This window comes from Vidua macroura, chromosome 9, assembly GCF_024509145.1.
Source record: "Vidua macroura isolate BioBank_ID:100142 chromosome 9, ASM2450914v1, whole genome shotgun sequence".
Lineage (NCBI taxonomy): Eukaryota > Metazoa > Chordata > Aves > Passeriformes > Viduidae > Vidua > Vidua macroura.
Genome location: NC_071579.1, coordinates 1026051 through 1045269, shown reverse-complemented (window position 1 = coordinate 1045269; position 19219 = coordinate 1026051). Strand labels below are relative to the sequence as shown.

The 19219-nt window shown below is 48.0% G+C and overlaps 1 protein-coding gene and 1 long non-coding RNA gene across 5 annotated transcripts in view; one reads left to right on the top strand and one right to left on the bottom strand.

Moving 5' to 3' along the window:
- Positions 1-1611: 1611 nt before the first annotated feature.
- On the bottom strand, positions 1612-4322 carry LOC128811473 (uncharacterized). The gene is made up of 2 exons (XR_008438353.1): positions 4207-4322; positions 1612-2147 (listed from the first exon to the last, which is right to left on the bottom strand). It is a non-coding gene; the product is annotated as an uncharacterized LOC128811473 (long non-coding RNA).
- MTA1 (metastasis associated 1) overlaps positions 4130-19219 on the top strand; it is a 75253-nt gene continuing 60163 nt past the window's right edge. For all 4 annotated transcript variants that reach the window (XM_053985129.1, XM_053985128.1, XM_053985130.1 and 1 more), the window contains exons 1-2: positions 4130-4290; positions 19022-19089. In XM_053985129.1, the coding sequence (XP_053841104.1) occupies positions 4263-4290; positions 19022-19089 (96 nt within the window). In that variant the 5' untranslated portion in view covers positions 4130-4262. The remainder of the gene's footprint in view (positions 4291-19021; positions 19090-19219) is intronic.

Genomic DNA, 19219 nt, shown 5'->3' with positions numbered 1-19219 from the left:
CCTCGTGCTGTCCTGACCCAAGGGTGAGGAATGGAGGGGTGACAGCTGGTGGAGCAAAGAGCTGGGGTGAAGGGAGCCCCTCAGAGCAGGCCAGGCTGCTCTCAAAGGACACAGGTCTCAGTGGATAGCTCAGGTGCTCTGCGTGGCCTGGCCAGGTGCAGATGCAGTTATGGCCCCAGCCCTATGCTGGGAGAGGGGACAAAACCCACACCTGGTGGCACAGAGCAGGCATTGGATCATTCTAGGCAGGAGGAATGGAGGTAGCTCAGGAGAGGGCAAGCTCAGAACTCAGGAGTGCAGAAACAGCACCTAAAGCCATGAAGGGGGTCTGGCTGGTGGTGAAGTGGTGGTGGGGGGGGCACAGGGGCACCACGGAAGAGCTGGGGGAGACAAACATGTGAAGGCTCTGTTCTGGCTGTGTATTTTCTGCACAGGTTCAGCTGTAAACTTGCACTGGTGGCCTGACTGTATGAAAGAGGCACATCCTGAGCATCACCTTTTAGAGCCTATGGAGGAATTTGTCTCAGCAAGTGAATAAGGGTGTGAGTGGAGAGGACTGGGTGGTGGGAAGGCTCGTGTACTGCTGGGGGAAGCACATCAGCAGGGAGAGCACCAAGCCAAGTGCCCTTGGCACACTCTGCTGTTGCCTGGAAGAGAGGAGAAGGAAACAAGGGCTGGCTGAAACAGGAATGACTTTGGATTGGAGTGTACCAGGTTGCATGCAATGGGCCTGGAGAGCCTCCCTCATTCACATGCACTGGGACAGATGAATTTCTGCCAGGCAGCCTAGGACTGGGCTCTCAAAGCACTGGCCTTTCTTTTGCAGGTCTGGGCCTCTCTCAAACTATGTGCTCAGACCCTCACTGTCACGGGAGAGGTGTCAAACGCAAGTGCTATCCTGCCAGGATGCACCCAAAGCTCTCTGGGAGGTCTGGGTTTGCACACTGGGAGTCGGTGGCACCCATGGGAGTGGGGTTTGGTGGTGGGAGATGGGGCATTGCAGGAGCTCGCTTCTTCCTAGGCTGAGTCCGGCAGCTCCAGCTCGCCTCCCTCCAACTGCACAACACCCTGGCTCTGACCACAGCTATTGCTTAACCTGGAAGAGGAACAGCAGGGAAGATCCAACATGTTTTTCTTGCTATCGTTTAAAACACGATTTAGCATTTGGAAAACGCAATCAACGCCATGCGACTGTCCACATCTCCATGTGCAACTACCGAGTGCGCTGGGATGTGGTTTGTAAATATTTGTTCTGGATAATTTCTCTGTGTCCTACTGGATTATTTTCAGCTCGGCAGAATGGCTGAAGGAGCAAGCTGGGGAGGCCAGCCCTTGTGTCCTGTGGTGTGCCCGGCGCCTGGGCCAGCACACGCTTCCCTGGATGGCTCGGGAAGGAGGAAATACCACCGTGGTGCTCCCCAGAGCACTGACCTTTTTTGGCTGACTGATTTTCTCCCCCAGAAGTGTTTTCCTCACTCAGCCGTGCTCCTCATGCATATTGGGAACATAAAAGCAGAGCCCTGTGCCCTCCTGGGATCTGAGGACTGTCAGAGATTTGGTGTTATAAGGTTGTTTTCCTAACACACAAAGCAAATTTTGACAAGAGCCCTGTTCTTTCTGAAAAATAAATGTATTTTGGCAGATGTCAGTGTTTTGGGCGGTCTTATGTAGGTGTTTCAGTTCTTTGTGAGAAGCGTGTTTAGAGTGCAGGTAGCAGCTCTGCCCAGGCCATACCCATTAAAGGGTATGACTGCACTGTTAATCACTTACTCCAGCAAAGAGTTTCATGACGGATATTTTTTGGCCATCCTGACCTGTGTGACTGTGTGGAGAAGTCCTGGGGTGTCACCCAGTTTGGGCAACATCAGGTGACTCTCCAGCTCTGTGCTGGAGCCAAGTGTAGTCATCCTGCCTTGCCTGAGGGGCCAGCAGTGCTCCAGGTCTTCTTCTGCTGACCGTCAGAGGGGTAGCTTTTCACTGAGCTTCACCATCCAGCCTTGGCCACATGCATGGAGAAGTCCTCGGGGGCATGGTCTGCCACCTTCACTGCTGCACTTTGTCAGCTCTTGCTGGGGGAACCTGCTGTAAAGGTTCTATGTACCACAGAGTGGTGGTTCCTTGGGGTGTTTTTTGGCATCATCCAGTTCCTGTAGGAGAGGAAGTGGCAGTGGTAATGTGCAAGTTTTGCAGAGTGATCTGGAGCTGACAGCTGTTGAACAACTGTGTAACCACTGCAAGGCTGCTGAGGAGACACCTGGACAGGAGCTGTGCAGGGCTGCAGAAGGGATGTACCTGCATGGTGCAGCTCAGGACCAGTGACACCCACAGGTCAGCGGGCAAGGGAAAGCTAAATCCATCATTTCACCCCTCAGGCTGACACTTGAGGAGCGGGGGAAGCCCCAGTGTGGCAGTGGGGGACACAAGTGCAGAGGGGACCCAAGTGAGACAGTGCAGGAGAGGGGAGTGTGAGCAGGAGGTGCGTGTAGGGCCGGAGGGATGTGTGTGGGAAGCACGTGGATGTAGGTGTGAGCAGGCTGTTGGTGTGCACCAGGAGGGCTGTGTCCGTGCAGGAACCTGCTGTTCCTGCCCTGGGTGTGCATGGCCTGTGGCCGATGGGTCTGTGTGAGGAGGGCTCTGTGTGTGAGTGTGAGGACAAGGCAGCGTGAGGGCTGTCCAAAACCACCAGCGGTGCCTGTACATGATGGAGGCTGCGTGTGAAAACATGATAAGGACTGTGAGTACAGGCACAGGCATGTGAGCACAGGTGGTGTGTGTGTCAGTCTGTACCCGAGGACAGTCTGCTCTGTGTGTGTGTCGGGCTGCCCATGCCACATCAGGGCTGGTGCATGAGGAGAGCAGAGCCACTGTGGGGCCCAGAGAGCTGCCTAAGGAGGGTTGTGTGAGGGTAGGGGTGTTGTGGGCGTGCACAGGCGGTGTGTGTGTGTCACAGGTGTGCACAGGTGGTCAGTGTGTGTGTGTGTCACAGGTGTGCACAGGCAGTCAGTGTGTGTGTCACAGGTGTGTACAGGCAGTCAGTGTGTGTGTGTGTCACAGGTGTGTCACTGGCAGTCAGTGTGTGTGTCACAGGTGTGTACAGGCAGTCAGTGTGTGTGTGTCACAGGTGTGCACAGGCGGTCAGTGTGTGTGTGTCACAGGTGTGCACAGGTGGTCAGTGTGTGTGTGTGTCACAGGTGTGTCACCGGCAGTCAGTGTGTGTGTCACAGGTGTGTACAGGCGGTCAGTGTGTGTGTGTGTCACAGGTGTGCACAGGCAGTCTGTGTGTGTGTGTCACAGGTGTGCACAGGCAGCCCGTGTGTGTGTGTCACAGGTGTGCACAGGCAGTCTGTGTGTGTGTGTCACAGGTGTGTGTGTCACAGGCGGTCAGTGTGTGTGTCACAGGTGTGCACAGGCAGTCTGTGTGTGTGTGTCACAGGTGTGCACAGGTGGTCAGTGTGTGTGTGTGTCACAGGTGTGCACAGGCAGTCTGTGTGTGTGTGTCACCGGTGTGCACAGGTGGTCAGTGTGTGTGTGTGTCACAGGTGTGTACAGGCGGTCAGTGTGTGTGTGTGTGTCACAGGTGTGTGTGTCACAGGTGGTCAGTGTGTGTGTCACAGGTGTGTGTGTCACAGGCAGTCTGTGTGTGTGTGTGTCACAGGTGTGTGTGTCACAGGCAGTCTGTGTGTGTGTGTGTCACAGGTGTGCACAGTCAGCCCGTGTGCGACTGTGTGTGGGGACAGGCGATGTGTGAGGCCAGGCCGCGTGCGTGTGCAAGGCGAAGCTGTGTGTCTGTAGTGTTGTGTGTGCGTGAGCAGAGGTGCTCTCGGCGTGTTTGTGTACAGACAGTCCGCGTGTGTGTGTACACTCACTCTGTGTGTGTGTGTGTGTGTGTGTGTCTGTGTGTGTGTGTGTGTGTCTGTGTGGAGGCCGTGCCGCCCCAGCCCCGCTCGCTCCGCTCCCGTCCCGTCCCGCCCCTCGCGGGCCGGAGCGCCGCCCTCACACGCCGCGGGCGGGCGGCTCTGCCTCGTTCTCCTCCCTCCCTCTTTCCTTCCTTCCTTCCTTCCCTCCCGCCGCCGCCGCCGCCGGGCCCGGGCCGCCGCCCCGCCCTCCGCCTCACTCCCTCCCCGTCCGCCGGCGCGGCCCCTTTAATTCCCCCGCTCCCCTCCCCCGCCGCCCGCTCCAGCCTCCATTTTCCAGCGGATCCGGCACCTGGAGGCGGCGGCGGCGGGAGCGGCCCGCGCCCCGCACCCGGCCCGGTCGCGGGCATGGCCGCCAACATGTACCGGGTCGGAGGTAAGAGCGGCCCCGGCCCCGCCGCCCGCCCCGCGCTGCTTCCCGCGCGCGGCCGGCGCTCGGGGCCCGGCGGGGCAGGCCCGGGGCGGGGCGGGCGGGGGCCGGGGCAGCCCGGGAGGGGGCCGCGGGCGCGGGGCAGGGGCCTGGGGGGGCTGCCCGGGGAAGGGAGGCCTGGCGTGGGGTTACACGGGGTGAAGGGCTGCGGGGCCCGGCGCGGGGCGAGCTGCGGCGCTGTGCCCGGCGCTGCGTGAGCCGGGGCGGTGGGCGCAGCGGGGTGGCCGAGGTGAGGGGGAGCGGCCGCGTGGGGCCGTACGGAGCACGAGGGTGTGGGGAGACGAGGCGTGTGAGGTTCGAGGTGGTGGGGGGGCTCGGGGGCTGGGGCAGGTGCGGGACTGGGGCAGGGTGGGATGGGTGAGCGGGGCTGGAGCAGAGCAGCCACGGGGCCAGGGCCCGGGATGGGGCCCGGGGTGGAGAGGCTGCTCGGATGGGGGGGTCATGCGAGGTTGTCGGGGTGGGGACCCAGGAGGAGTTGCGCGATAAGGAGCACAAAGATGGGCAGAGGCTGCTGGTGGACCGGGGGGCTGGTGTGAGGCACGTCCCGCAGAGCTTGGCCTCCCCTTTCACTCTTGCTGTTCTGTTGTGTGCTTCCCCATTAGTCTTCTGTTCAGGGTTGTGCTCCTGTCTGATTGTCCTTTGTTTTGGCTCACGTGAAGAGAAAGGAGAGGCAACGGGGTTTGGGACTGTATTTTATGGAACATGAACTGAGGGTGGTCTGGCATGAATTTGTGCTCGGCCATTTTCCTTCATAAAAGCTGTTCTGTGGAGCTTCCTTCTCCCCAGGATTATAGGCTGTATAGGAAGACGTTTTTGTGGAGTTTCCCTCTTTTTCAAAATGCCCTGTTTCTTGTGGAGTTCTGCAGAACCGAAGTAAAGTAAACAAGAGAAAAAATACAGCGAAGGTGGCCAAGCCATCCTGTCTGGCTGCTCTCCATCAACAACTACTTTTTGTTCTTTCTGCTCTTCTGGCCTACCCTTACTTTTTGAAAAATGCAGCTGCTTTTGTCGTGTTTGTACTTTTTTTCTGCTTGCACCTGGTTTCACAGAGGTATAAGAGCTGACTCTTGGCTGTCCTAGCTTTGTGTCTTGGGTTGCCCCAGGCCGATAGCGTGCCTGTAGCATTATGTTGGTTTTGAGATGGCTGGGAGTAGGATGATAGGCGAGATGAGTTGTGGAAATTCACCCTGGTGTGACTTGCGAAGGGAATAGTTTCCTGGAAATTTTTGTTCAGCATTGAATGGCCAAGTCTTGTGGGGAGTGTCATCTCTAAGCATTTTGTTTGGCTAAATCTATACTGTGGGTCCCGCAGAAGGTGGGAAAGCGCCTCTGGAGGTCTCTAGATTGACCTCCTGCTAGCAAATGCCCTGGTAGATCAGACTGCGCAGGGCTGTGTCCATCCCAAGCTCTAAGAATGGTTGATGCCACCCTTTACTTTGGGCCCTGTCCAGTGTTTGACTGTGCTTATAGAAAATATTTGTTTCCATGTGCCTAGATGGATTTTCTCTCGTTCCAGCTGGGGTCCCCCTTCCCATTATCCTTCATCCTATCCCTGCTTCTAAGCAGGGCTGGCTGATCCTTGAGGGGTGCCATTAGTAACCAGCAGCCCAGTGGAGGTTGTAACTGCTGATTGTGATCCTTTACACCTGATGTTACAGTTTCCCCCGGTTTTCCAAGCATTTTTGTTTGAAGGATGCTTTATCCTCCGGTTTTCCAAGCATTTTTGTTTGAAGGATGCTGTGGGAGGCTTAGCAGGGCCTTTGACATGAAGTCCAGGTGTCCAACACTCCCTGCTCTCCCCTCAGCCGCAGAGCCAGTCTCCTAATCCCAGATAGGGGAGTCATGTTGGTCAGGTGTGATTTGCCTTTGGAATATCCATTTTGGCTGGTCTCAGTTACCTTTTTGTCCTTCCTGCACTTGGAAGTGTTGCCCAGGATTTGCTCCCTAGCCTTTCTGGGCAGAGGGCAAGGCAGCTGGCTGATAGCCAAGGTTGCAGTGCTCTGTTATGGTCCATATGGATGAAGTCTTGATTTGATGTATTACCAAGATCAACATATGGATGGATGCAGCTGTTTCTGTGTGAGAGCTCTGTTCAGCTTGAGCCCAGGAGTGTGTGTTATCGAATTGCTTCTGACCTCTGGTGCTGCTATCTCCCACTAATGGTTTTGTGCACTGAAGTTGTGTGTGAACTCCAGGGCAGGATTAAATCTGGGATGGGATTTGTGCACAGTCATTTCATATACTTCCCACTGGAAGACAAACACTCAGCAGATAATCTCTTATTACACTTGTGACTACCGGATGTGCTGCGTGAACTCCAGACCTAACAGCTGCCAAAAGCAGCTTGCTCACTACAGATCAATACTGCTCCTGGAAGTCTATGTTCACTCAGAAAGGATGGTCACTGCTTTAGGCCTGGGCATGAAACACCATGAATTGTTGTTTTCAGAAGACAGCGGTGGGTTGACAACAAGTGGGCATGAAGTGTGTTGTTCCCTTCACGTGTTCCTGGGAGCTGAGGAGCCTGCACTGTGGGGGCTGGAGTCTTCCCCTTTGTGTTGAGAAGCAGAGTGACCGTGCTGGGGGGCTTAGGGGCTGCCCCTTGAATGGTTGTCAGGCTCTGTGGATAAGTTGGCTGGTGGCATCCAGTCATTTGGCGAGAGCAGCTGGATCTGCTGGATCCTGCCAAGTTTCTCCTGGTAGGGTTCTGATGGGAAGGGAGTTGGTTTCCAATACAAATGGGACTGTCACAAGCTAGCACAGTTCAGGGGGGATGTAAAACTTCGGAAATGTGTGGGGAAGAATGGCAGGGTATCAAGTTCCAAAATGAAATGGGGGATCTTAGTTGTTGGCCAGTAGGAAACCCTGGAATCGCCTGCATCCAGTGAAGCAGAATTGAAGATTTTCTTAACAGCTGCTGTACAGCCATGAAGCAAATGGCAGCACGAAGAAAGTGGACTGCTTTCACTTGGAAGGAGTCATGGTGGGCTGGCTTGCCTCTTCATGGAGAGGACTGACAGCCTGCATGATCACAGACCGTATGGGAATGTTGGATAAACACCAGATCGGAGAAGCTTGGGACCTCTGAGCTGGAATCTGGGGCCTCTGATGAAAAAATGCACGTGGGAGAGATATGTTCATTGTCTAGCTAGTGCCAGGCTCTGCTTTCAGGAGAGTGCTGTGTCAGCTGCCTGGAAGGGAACAGGTCATCTTGGTATCAGGAGCCATTCCAGCAGGTATTCTGTCTCCACCTTCTCCAGGAGAGCTTAATTGTGGTGTGACAAGTATTCCTTTAGTGGTGGCAGTTGACTGAGCCCCACTGCAGGTTTATGCCCCTATGGCATTCCCTTGATGCAGCGAAACAATGATTTTTTTGCATTTTCATCTTGTACTGATTTGAGGAACTTAATTTTTTTCACCTCCCTCCTCCTCACTTTTTGTTTTTTCCTGGATTATTTTTAATCTTGCATCAGCTACCCAATCTGGTTCACTGTGGGACTGTGTGAACAGCTGAATGGGCTCAGTGGGAGGGCAGGGAACAAGGGGATGGGGAAAGAACAGATAGGAAGGATGGAGGAAAAACTACTGAAGACAACACTTTTGCTGAGATAAATGTCAGTTTGTGCTTTCAGATGGCGTCTTTTGTGTGTTTTTGACTTTTATGGGCTACCATCTTGTTTGGGAGCATGCTTAGTTACAAATTTATCACTGAGTCTGTGGTAGATTTAAGGTATGTTTAAATGGCATTAGGAGATCTGAGCACAAGCATAGAAAGTACTTGCTGTATCTAACACCTTTGAAGTGAGGGAAGTGAGGACCCACAGTGCCTGACGTGGGCACCCAAGGTTCACAGCAGCGTTATTCCAATGTGCTGGAGGCTGAAGCTCCAGAACTTACTGGCTATTACTTTATAGCTAGTGGTGGTATGTCTGTCTGCCTGTGCTGCAGTCACACATCTTACTTCAGTGTAGTCCCCACAGTTTTTAAGAATGGCAATATGACATCATCTCTCTGCTTCCACAGGGTGCTGTTAATGCGTGGCTGGGGACTATGGTTTGACCTGCCCCCATCCCATTCCACACTCCCACTTGGCATCCAGGCTCTTGTGGCAGCCTACAGCTCTTGGCTTCCATGGTGAGCACAAGGATGGTGCATCAGTCCTCTTGACATCACAATCATGTCAATAATAATTGTTTGAGCTTTCCTGGTAAAGAGCTGAGAGCTATTAAGGAAGCTCACATTGAACATGTTGCTGGAGTCTGAATCTCAAGCAAATTCAGATAATTTAACTGCAGGATCACTTGTAAACCTTCTCCTGTCCCCTTGCTTTGCTGTCAGTGTGTATGTGTTTTGGGTGACAGGAGGGCTTACTGTGCAATATCCTTGTTTTGGTTGTGCTTGCTGGGTTTTTGTTTTCTAGATTTGCAGGTAACCTGAGCTGAGAATGGATTTAGTGGAGAGGTATTAAATAACCTGTAAAGATAAAAATAAGAGTTTATTCTTGAAAATTACTAATAGGCTTCTGCGGTCACTGGCCCTAATAAATTTAGGACAGCTTCTAGCTTATCACCTTTCAGCAACAGCTAGGCAGTGGGTTTCTTCATCTTTTTCTTTCATTGTTTCTAGTTTTGAAAGTTTATCTCGCATGTTTTGCAGTCTTCCTTTCCTTCCCTGCCCTTTCCCCTCTCCCCCGTATCAGACTGCTTCAGCATTCATTAGCCTTTTATTGGGAAATGCTGCATGAGGGAGAGTGTTGTCAGCCAGCTTAGGTGTGTTTTGGGGCTAGAGCTGTGACAGCTCTGGATTTGTAATAGCTGCAAGGCATTTGCAGCTGGCACAATGGAGTGAAAGGACTAAGCTTGTTTCTGCTGTGTTGGTGAGTTGAGGCTGTTCCTGGGCTGGTGCGTGGGAGGCTGTGCCAGGGCAGCGTTCTGGGAGAGCTGGGCCGGGGGCACTGCTGGAGCTCTGGGGAGTGGCTGAGGTGCTCCTTTGGCGTTTTGCCTTTCAGTGATGGTGAGTCAAAGACACTCAATAAAAACTGTGCAAAAAAGCCTCTTAAAACTTGTTTTGTTTAACTAGTAAGATTTTGATGAATGTCAAAATGTTCCTTTCACTTGCATCTAGTTGTTTTTCAAGCAACTTTTGATGTTTAAGCATCCTGACTTCTTTAAAGAAATAGGGTGTGTAGTCTCCCCAGTAAGATGAGAAGAGAATGAGGTGCTTGCTGTTACTGTTTTTTACTTTGATTTATAAACCACTCCTGAGCAATTTGGGATCGCTTGAAAGCAAAGGTATGAACTGTTGGAGGCTGGCTTCTGGTAGTTCTGGGCATTTGCTTGTAAAAAGTAACCTGTGAAATCAGTATTAGTTCTGCACCAAGTAAGGTGTTTTTTACACTCTTTCTTGCTGCTTTCCAAAGCACATTATTTTTTTTTTTAAATCCCCAAGCAGGTAAGTGACCAAGCCCTGCAGCTGCTTTGCCTTAGTTTCCCACAAGGTTTCGGTAACTGGAACTGTTGGGAGAGGTGCTCTTGTAAGATATTGTGGTTCTAGGTCTTTGGAGCTCACCACCATGAATCCAGTATACAAAGAGGCCCTGCTTCAAAGTGCCTTTGAAGGTCTGGAATGATTCCTTGTCCCCTCTTTACTTGTAAAACTAAGTCTGGAAGGACCTGCAAAGTACTGGTCAAGCTTTTGGGCTGTAGCCCAGCCCCAAAGAAACAATTCACATTTCTTCTCTTCCAGCTCTTTGGCTGGACCACCTTTAGGAAGGAGAGGTGTTTGTGAGATAATTTTTACTTGGCATTGATCAGTGAAGCAAAGCAAAGAAGTTAGTTGGTGGCTTTAAAGTGAGTTTGCAAGTGGAGGAAAGACTTGGGCTTTTCCAGTCCTTTACAGGTGTGTTACTTGCAAACTGTTGAGTCTTCATGGTGCCTGGGCTTCCGTGGTCCTGGTTCTGTGCATTGCCAGATCACGTGTCAGATGTGGCCCATGGTAGTGTTTCTGTTAAATTGCACATAATGTGCTCTGGTTAATTTGGGGATTTTATGCTTTCACGCAAGATGTAGGAGGACAGATGACACTTGACCAAGCATAAAGTTAGTGTGGCGTGAGCAGATGATTCCTGATTTAGCACAGGGCTTGTCCTTAGAGAGTTAAGTTGTCAACATCTGAGCAAATTTGAGCCAGCCAAGTGAGACAGTTTCTGTGGATGTTTCTTTCGGTAGTGTTGATTAAGACATTTCTTTTGGTAGGGTGTCCATTGAAGCAATTGTAGCTGTCCTCTCTTTCCACTGCTGGGCTTAACACAGCTTGGTCTGGCTGCGCAGTGAAGCTGGGCAGGGGTTGGTATGGTTGGAGACAGTTTTTTGACCCATGTGAGTGCCTGACTGTGTTTACCGTGTTCAGGCCTCCTGCCATCCGAGAAGAGGCTGTCACAACTTGAGGGGGTGGTATGAGAGGGCGGGGAATGAATCAGCTTCACTGGCACTCTTGTTTGAAGAAACATCTGCAGAAACTCTGGCAGGAGTTTACACTTTGTCCGTGTTTTGCATTGTGAAGCTGTGATGTTTCTGATCTGGCCCTGAAACTCCTACCTTTGGAATTAATACATTGTCGTACCACGGCCTAAGCAGTCAATTCACATTGACAAACTGAAGTTCAACGTTGCCCTTAAAGAAGCAAGCAAACTTCAACAAGAAACACAACTTTTTTTAGTTTGTTTTTTTTCTCGAGGGTGATGCCAAACTTGGTGTCTTGAGTACTACAGAGGTTCTTGTTTTACAACTCTTGAGATTCTTGCAGGGAACACGATGCTAGTTTCTTGTCATCTTATTTGCTGCCTAAATAGCTTTTGGAAAATAATGCTTTCCTTATCTGTCCTTAGCAATGAGAACTACAACGGAACAGGCTGTTTTCTTGGCTGCTACAGATGGTGATTGTTATTAGGGTGTAGCTTGAACATACTCCTCTTCCATTCTCCCTACCCTCTCCAAATACTCCCCATGATTTAAGGAACTCTCTCACTAGTTTCTCTATCTGCTCAAGTGACTTTTCTGTAAATTAGACCATCCTGGTCTTCCCTTACAACGTGCCTTTGGGGAAAGTTTTTTTCTTTTTTTAAGCCTGAACTATTTCCATGGTATTGATGCACAAAGAATGGCACTGGATGCAGCTGAAATTACATAGGCTCACAACTTTGCTAGTGCAGAAAATGTTTGTATGGCTACATTCTTGGGAACTGAAGTGGCAGAAGAGGTAGTGCAGAAGAGGCTTTGTGTCCAGAGGCCTTCAAATCATGCTTTGATATCTCCTGTAAAGTACAGAATAAAATAAGTTGTTCTCCAGGAATGTTTAGCATAGGCTTGTCCTGCTTGAAGCTGGAGGGAGTTGACTCAGTGAACCTGAAGTGTCAGTGCCACATGCAAATGTGCCTTAGTTATAGTTGAAATATTGGGAGTGGATTAATTGAAATTGGTTTTCTTGAACTGCCATATAATTGATTTCTAACAGTAAAATTGCTTCTTTGTCCTCAGGGTAGTGCTTTGGAAGCTTAATTTTATTTCTAGGATTCTTGCACAGTTTCTTTTCTAGTCTTTTTGTACAGACTTTTTGTCTCCTTTGGGGTGGCATCCCTAGTAGCAGTTAATCCAGTAGGGCACACAGTTCTTACCTGTGTGTGACCCATGAAGTACAGCTGACACCTATGGTCTCTTTGTCAAAAGCACCAGCACACTCCTGGTCTTCGTTTTTTTTCCATAGATGTCTGCAAGTGAAAACAGCCAACAGTGTTCTGAGGAACAGAAATAAGGGTATTGACAATCTAGAAGTTGTGGGTTTTCTTCCATGGGGTGTTCTTCCCTTTCTTCTGTTCCTCCTGCTTGGGAATTTTATACTTCTACTGGGAAAGGTGTCATCTATATGAGCTTTGGGACTCGTGCAGAGTGAGATCTTCAGTCCCTAGGCGATTGCTGTGAGGCAGAATATCTGCCTTCTTCCTTGGCAGAGAGGGGAAATATTTGGGAGCACACCTGGCCATTGTGAACCAGGTTAGAAGTTAATTGAGCCCAGGACCTGCCTTGAGCAGCACTGACAACGGGGGAGTTGAGAGGTGGGTGCATCAGAAAGCAAGGACTTCTAATAATTCCTCTAAACACTGGAATCTCCAGTGATTTGCTTTAAAATCCAGTCTATTAATTGTTTCTGAAACAGGAACCATTTCTTCTCTCTGTCTTACCTTTCTCACTTTCTCTTGTAGTTTTTGTATCTTATGTCTTTTATATAGGAAGCAGTGATCAGAACTTAATTATCTCTGAGACTTCTGTCCATCTGTGAAATGTCTGAACAAAGGGTTCAGGAGTTAATAGGGAAGAACTAATGCTTGGATAATGGAGTTGCATAAACCTTGTTTCACTAAGAATCAGGCAAAAAATGATACAAGATGGCTGGACAGGAATTTTTCTTGCCCCCTCCCTTGACGTGATAGAAAACAAAGAACAGAAGACATCTGGGAAATTCCAAATATCATAATGTTTCAGAGTTTAAAATGGACCGAGCAATCAACAGTTGGTCCAAGCAAGTTGCATGTCATTAACTTTGATTAATTTTTCTTTTTACTTCAAAAAGACAGGTTATGTTTTACCTTGAGTATATTTCTGTATGGAATGTACTTAATTTTTATTTATAACTGTTACAGGTCCTTCAGAGTTTGGCGTTTTGGTGGGTTTTTTTTGTTGCTGTTGTTTGGGGTGTTGTTTTTGTTGTTGCAATAACTCTTGCTATAAGACCTGGCATGGATAAGCAACTGTATCAACTTTTTTATAGGCCTGTGCATAATGTGTAGTTCTTTCACATGGATCTTGCCATGAATTGCTTCTCCTTTGACTTACGTTTTGGGTAATATTGAGTCTGGATTTGTGGAGGCCTGTCAGAAAAAGTGATCCATAGGTTACATCTCAAAACAGCCGAGTATCACTGGCTCATTCTGCACATTTGGAAGAAAACATAACATGAACGTTTTGTTTACCATGTGAATGTGTAGATAATCCTTGCTCAAGAAACGGAGCAAAGCTGGCTTGATTTAACTGGGGTGCTTCAACTTAGCCTTGCTAAATTTAGTGATGATTTACTTTTAACTGTGTGGAGGGGAGATGTTTGCTTTTGCCATGTCCTCACTAGCTGGCTATAGGTATTTACACATCTCTTCTAAGGAGTTGGGTGGTAGTGGTGGTGTTTCCCATAGCATGTGCTGCCTCATCCTCAGTTTGATTTATCCAGTGCATGCAGTAGCCACAGATACTGCTGTCCTGTAAATACAAATAGAGCCCGTGCTGACAGTATATCTTTAATACCTTTGTTGATCCATGAAATACATTAATTTGTAAATACCTGGTTTGTGTGTATTGCCAGATATATTAGACCCCATAATTCCTTTAGCAACAGAAAGAACTGTTTCAGTTTTGCCTTTGTGGTAATGAAAGTACTGTGCTGGTGAGGCTTTCTCTGTTGAAACTCTTGTCTGCTCTGTAGCTAAACATTTCATTGGGCGACTGCTGCTGGGAGTGTTTCTGCTTTTTGAAGAGCCAGAAGGCAGTAGGACTTGGGCTCTGCCAGGTGAGATTGCAGGACTTGTAGGGTTGCCTCTCCAACCTCCTCTTTCACACCAAGAGGGATTGTATTATCCAGAATGTAAAATGATTGACAGTTTAGGGACAAAGCTGGTGAATAATTTGAAAACTGGAACTTACTGAAGGAAACTGGCCCAAAGTTGAGTTGTAGAGCCCAGAGTATGAGGAGGCACATATTTCCTGTAAAAGAAGCCATAAAATCTGCAGATCATCATAAGTTTAATCACTCTCTTGATGTTCCTCTCTAATTCAGGACAGCAGCTTTGTGGGTTGGGGAGGGGAAATAGTTACAACTGTGGAGTTACTTCTTTATCTCATGTCTGGAATTGCACACTGTACCCGGCAGTGAGCGTGGGAAGGGGAAGGCTCCAGCCTCTCTCATGTCCTGGGTGCATCTCTAGGCTGGTGCAGTACTCACTGTGTAAGACTTCTGGGGGGTAAGGTAGGGAATACTCAGCCAGGTCAGTCCTCAGAAAGCACTTGTAGCTTGAAAGGCAAGTGTGCATTGGGAAGGATAAAAATACTTTTGGGCATTTTTGCAACTTGATCACCTAAAAGCCCATAAGGTTATTAGGTAGCTCAGACATGTCTAATCTTATAAATATATGACCTCTAGACAGTGTGTGTTATTTATTTTGCTGTACCCCCTCCTGATTTTCTTTTCCATGGACTGATGTAGACATAAGCAACAGCTGACATGAAGAAGACAGAGGAGGAAGCTTTTTTGCAATAATGTCTTGAAAGCATATGAGAGCAAAAAGAAATTCTGTTATGTTAATTGTGAATTGAGAACTGTTATTTTACTGCCTTTATGGAAAATTTTCATCTTCTGTACTCTGTAGGCTGTCATTCTAGTTTTAGCTGCTATACTTGTGTCTGTGTGTTCTAGCAGTTAAGTCATTACCTGTGTAATACAGCATTGCTTTCTGGCAAGTTGTGTTGTGCAGATTCAGAAAAAGTATTATGGGATATAAAGCCTTTTTTTGGATAGATTTCTCTATGTGGGTACTTCTGCTCTGTAACAGCACAGGCAAGGGGAAGGAATACATTTTGAGTTTGTCAGAAGGTGATGATCTGTGTGATGGTCCTTACTGCCTTTTGGTATTTCCACACTCCTCAGTCATTGCTTTAGCCTGATCACAGATAACTAGCATGCATGAGTGATGCCATTAATTATGGTCGTGGTATGGATGCACGGCTGATTAATTCAGGGATGGTGAGCTGAAGCCAACAGCTGTTGTGAAGGTATGGGGTTGAAACTCTCTTCAGGCGGCTGGGTGGTGAGGGATTGCCTTCATGTGCCTTTTGTGGTGGTTAGGGGGCATGTCATGCTTGTGGGATGCAGAGCAGTTTTACACTAGTCCTTTTCTTCAGTTTTCTAAGTAGGAAAGCAAATAAATCAGCAAGGATAAATAGTCAGTTGTGTTTGAAGGGCCTGACTTGTTTTGTTTGCTATCAGGCTCTACCTTTCCGTCCCTAGACCTTATTTTTTGTTTTAGTGAACTCTTTCATCCTGTTCTTAGTAGGAGTTAAGATGTGTATCTTCCTGTTGTCTAGAGATTTGATAATTTTGTCTCCTTCCCCATCCCTTCTTTCAGCCCAGGGAAGGACCCTGGCAGCTGTGCACATACAGGATGTCTCCCATGGACAGCTGGATTGTTGGGAGTCCATGGAAGGTTTCTGTTTATTGTGTGTATGTATGCACAGGCATCTGCAATTGTAGGCACTGCCCTGAAAGCAAACTGGGAATAATATTAGTTGGGTAGGCAGTATGAGAAAGGGTGCACTTCCATGGCATGGGAGGAAGTTAGAGGTGAAGTGGAAGAACTACTCAAGGAAAAAGGCAGTGTTTTGGAGTGTAGGGCCTGGTGGTGTGCCTCCTTTGAACCTCCTGTGCAGGTCTTGCAGTCTTCTTGGCTTGGCTTTGCTGCTCGTGGAGTTTCAGAAGTGTTCTCACCAGCCCGAGCATCAGTTTGGAGAGTGGTTTGTTGAACTTAAAATTTCCATGTTGTACATGTGGAATAGGAATTCAGACCATCCTCTGTGCAGGATAGCATTTTAATTTTAGTTTTAGTATTTAAAATCTCTATGAAAAATGCAGACACTTTCCTCTGATACATGTTATTTTGTGTTATGTGGTTTGCAGTGTGCTCTGCATTACTTGCAGAGAGGAAGAAGACCTTTTCCAGGTAATTTGAGCAATGGGAAATAGGTCTCCATTAGTTGCACAGCTACTGGTGAAATGCTTAGCATAGTTGTGGAATTAGTCCAAAACATGGATGAGATGTACTGGGCTGGGGATTTGACATGGTGAAGTCATCAAGTGCTGGCCTAGGAATGCACCTCTGCATTGCCATGTGTCAGCTCTTGGAGCATCCTGGGGGACAGGTTTGGTTCTGCCTTTGTGCCAGCAGTGTGCAGAGCGTGGTGCTTCCTGTGAGCTTGGTTTGCAGTTGTTGGTCACAGTGTGGGTCTGGGGATGCTCCTGCTGCTGACCAAGACAGTGGTGGAGGGGGTTAATTATTCAGTACTGTTGCACATCACTCTCAGCTGTTCTTTGGTAAACCGTTCATCTGTGATAAGCTTTCTTTAAATCCATGCTAGATTTTACAATCAATAAACTGTAGTTACGTGAAAAATCAAGTTAATGTTCACTTGAGGTATAAAATGTGTCTCTAAGAATGTATGCATGTACATGCACACAAAGAAGCTGATTAAAATGATGTGAACTATGAGCATTTGTAACAGCCACCTGAAACCCATGGGGCTAAAGACAAGGTTATATTTTCAAGACATAAATTGATATTTTTAGTTTTAATTTATAATTTTCAGGCACAGTGCTTACAAAAGTTAATATTTTTTGCATCTGCCTCAGTCAAAGTACCTGAAGTGAGGAGCAGCTGGTTGTCTTAGGAATTATTGGAGGGTTGGAGGGAAAGAACTCATCCTTTCTTCACTTGTTGGAGCCTTCCAGTGAGAAGTGGCCAGTGAGCTCGGAGAGCACCTTGAAGCTTCAACATTCTCTGCTGCAGTGCCCTTATTGGTCGTGGGTGGTTCTGCCATGGGAGAAATAATTTCTCTTTACTCTGCTGATTAGTAAATTGCTTAATGCCCACCATTGTTATTTCAGTCAGCAGTTGTTATTGCTGAAGTTGCCAAATACCTGTTTGGTTTTGTGACTTCTGGTAGAGTTGGTCATAGTAATGTTGAGCCTGTTGTTTCTTGTTTGATGGCTGCACAGAGCCAGTGTTTGGGAATGGAAATTTAGGGTCTAGTTACTTGGGTGTTTTAACCATTTCTGGTACCAACCCACAAAGTTTTCTACAAAGCAGATGTCCAAACTCTATTCCTCACTTGAGATCTTCCACTAGTTTAAAGGCTGCAGGGATGTGGTATTTTAGAGGAATTGACTTGTGCAGTTGGGAATAAAGTTTTGAAGTCACTCAGGTGCTTGTTGGTGTGTATGAAGATGGTTCGTGATCAGTCTGAGAGGCCTGGAGCACAGAATGCACAAAAATCTCAAAAATTGAATGTGCTATTTCAGTGCTTCTTAGCCCTGGTTACACTCTGTGGCTGGATAACCCAAGACTCATGCTGAACATAACCATTGAAACTCTTGACGTGTCACTCCAACCAAGACCAGGCTTGGACTTTACTATCAAGGTGTCTTGACAACAACACAGTTTTGACAAGACAAGAGCTTGGAAAATAGGCGTGTAAAGAATTGTCACTCTTGGGATTGTAACCCCTGGGATTCCTGGTTAGTGAATCTCTCCTAAGGCAGCCAGCCCCACTGAAGGGGCAAGCGGGCACTTGGGTTTTTTGCAGGTAGTGCAAGAGCAGCTTCCTTGGGGTCATGCGGTCAGCGCTGTGCTCTTCTGTCCCACGCAGCAAGTAGGTGGGTCTGTAAATCCAGGGGGACATATGGATAATGGACTGTAAGCAGCAGTCTGAAAAACGGCGTGTCTGCAGCTGGAGTGGTGTTACACGGGGCACGTGGAAGGGCTGTGACGGGTACATGCCCTGATGTCTCCCTGGTCAGCCCAGAAGTAAAAGGGGTCCCCTTAACTCTCCTGCTGCAGTTTTTCCAGGAGCAGACGCCTTTGGGATGTCTTCCTTCCTTTGGGCTGGAGAGGAGGGAACGGTATCTGTGCTTTCCACAGCCCTTATAACAAGGATTTCAGGGGGATTGAGGGTAAGCCTCAGGAGCTGTCCCTGTTTACAGAGAGCGAGCACTGCACATCCCGGAGCACCATGCTAATGCAGGCATTGCAAAAAGATCACCTGAGGCGTGCCCGGGGGCTACGGGTGTTTTCCTTCAAACACGAATGAGCTGGGAAGTCTGGAGGGAAATCGTCTTAGATAGTCCTGGAAGGAATTGTTGTCAGTTCTGTGTGCAAGGTCAGCACCTTGTCAGCGGGGAAGTGGATTCAGCTCCCTCTTTGTCTCCGTTCAGGCTTAGGGTTTGGCTTCTGGAGTACTGGGAAAGAAAGGTCAGTCCATTCAGAACTCGTGAGCATCTGTTTTCTTACGGAGTGCTGAAGCTTGGAGTTCCCTAATACCAAATAATTTATATGGCACTCATGCATGTTTCTATGATTATTTTGTTTTTTGATTTTTTTTGAAGGCACTACCTTTGGTAAGAACTTGTTTTTTTTTCCTATAACTTTAGATGTTTATCCTGCTTCAAAATACAAGTATTACTGGTAAGTCTGGACAGCGCTATGGAATTTTGCTGAGGGCATTCTAGGATCACATAAGTGTAAACGATCAAAAAGTAGAGAAAAAGATGAGCGAGAGAAACTATTTGTATTCTCAGTAAATGAGCCATACTTGTTAACTGGAGGGAAAGAGAGGGATCACATATTGCTGGTGAGAAGTGGCTGGATTTTGATAAGAACAGGAAGCAAATAAAGACAACGGTGTGGTGTAAGTGGAAATAATCTGATCAGAGAGAGAAGGAACATCACGTGCTTTGCTTTCCAGGCTGAAAAAGGTTTTGATTCGATTTTTAGCAGTTCATATTTTAAAGTCTTTTTTCTTCTTGTCAGATTATGTCTACTTCGAAAATTCTTCAAGTAACCCCTATTTGATACGAAGAATAGAAGAGCTCAATAAGGTAAACATTTTTTTCCATTAAGTCTTTGAAGTTAATTGAATTTATGATCTGCTTGATTTGATTAAAATCAAAACAATTCTTTAGCAGTTCTCTGGTAATTAGAAGCTTAAAAATACATTTGTTCTCTGAT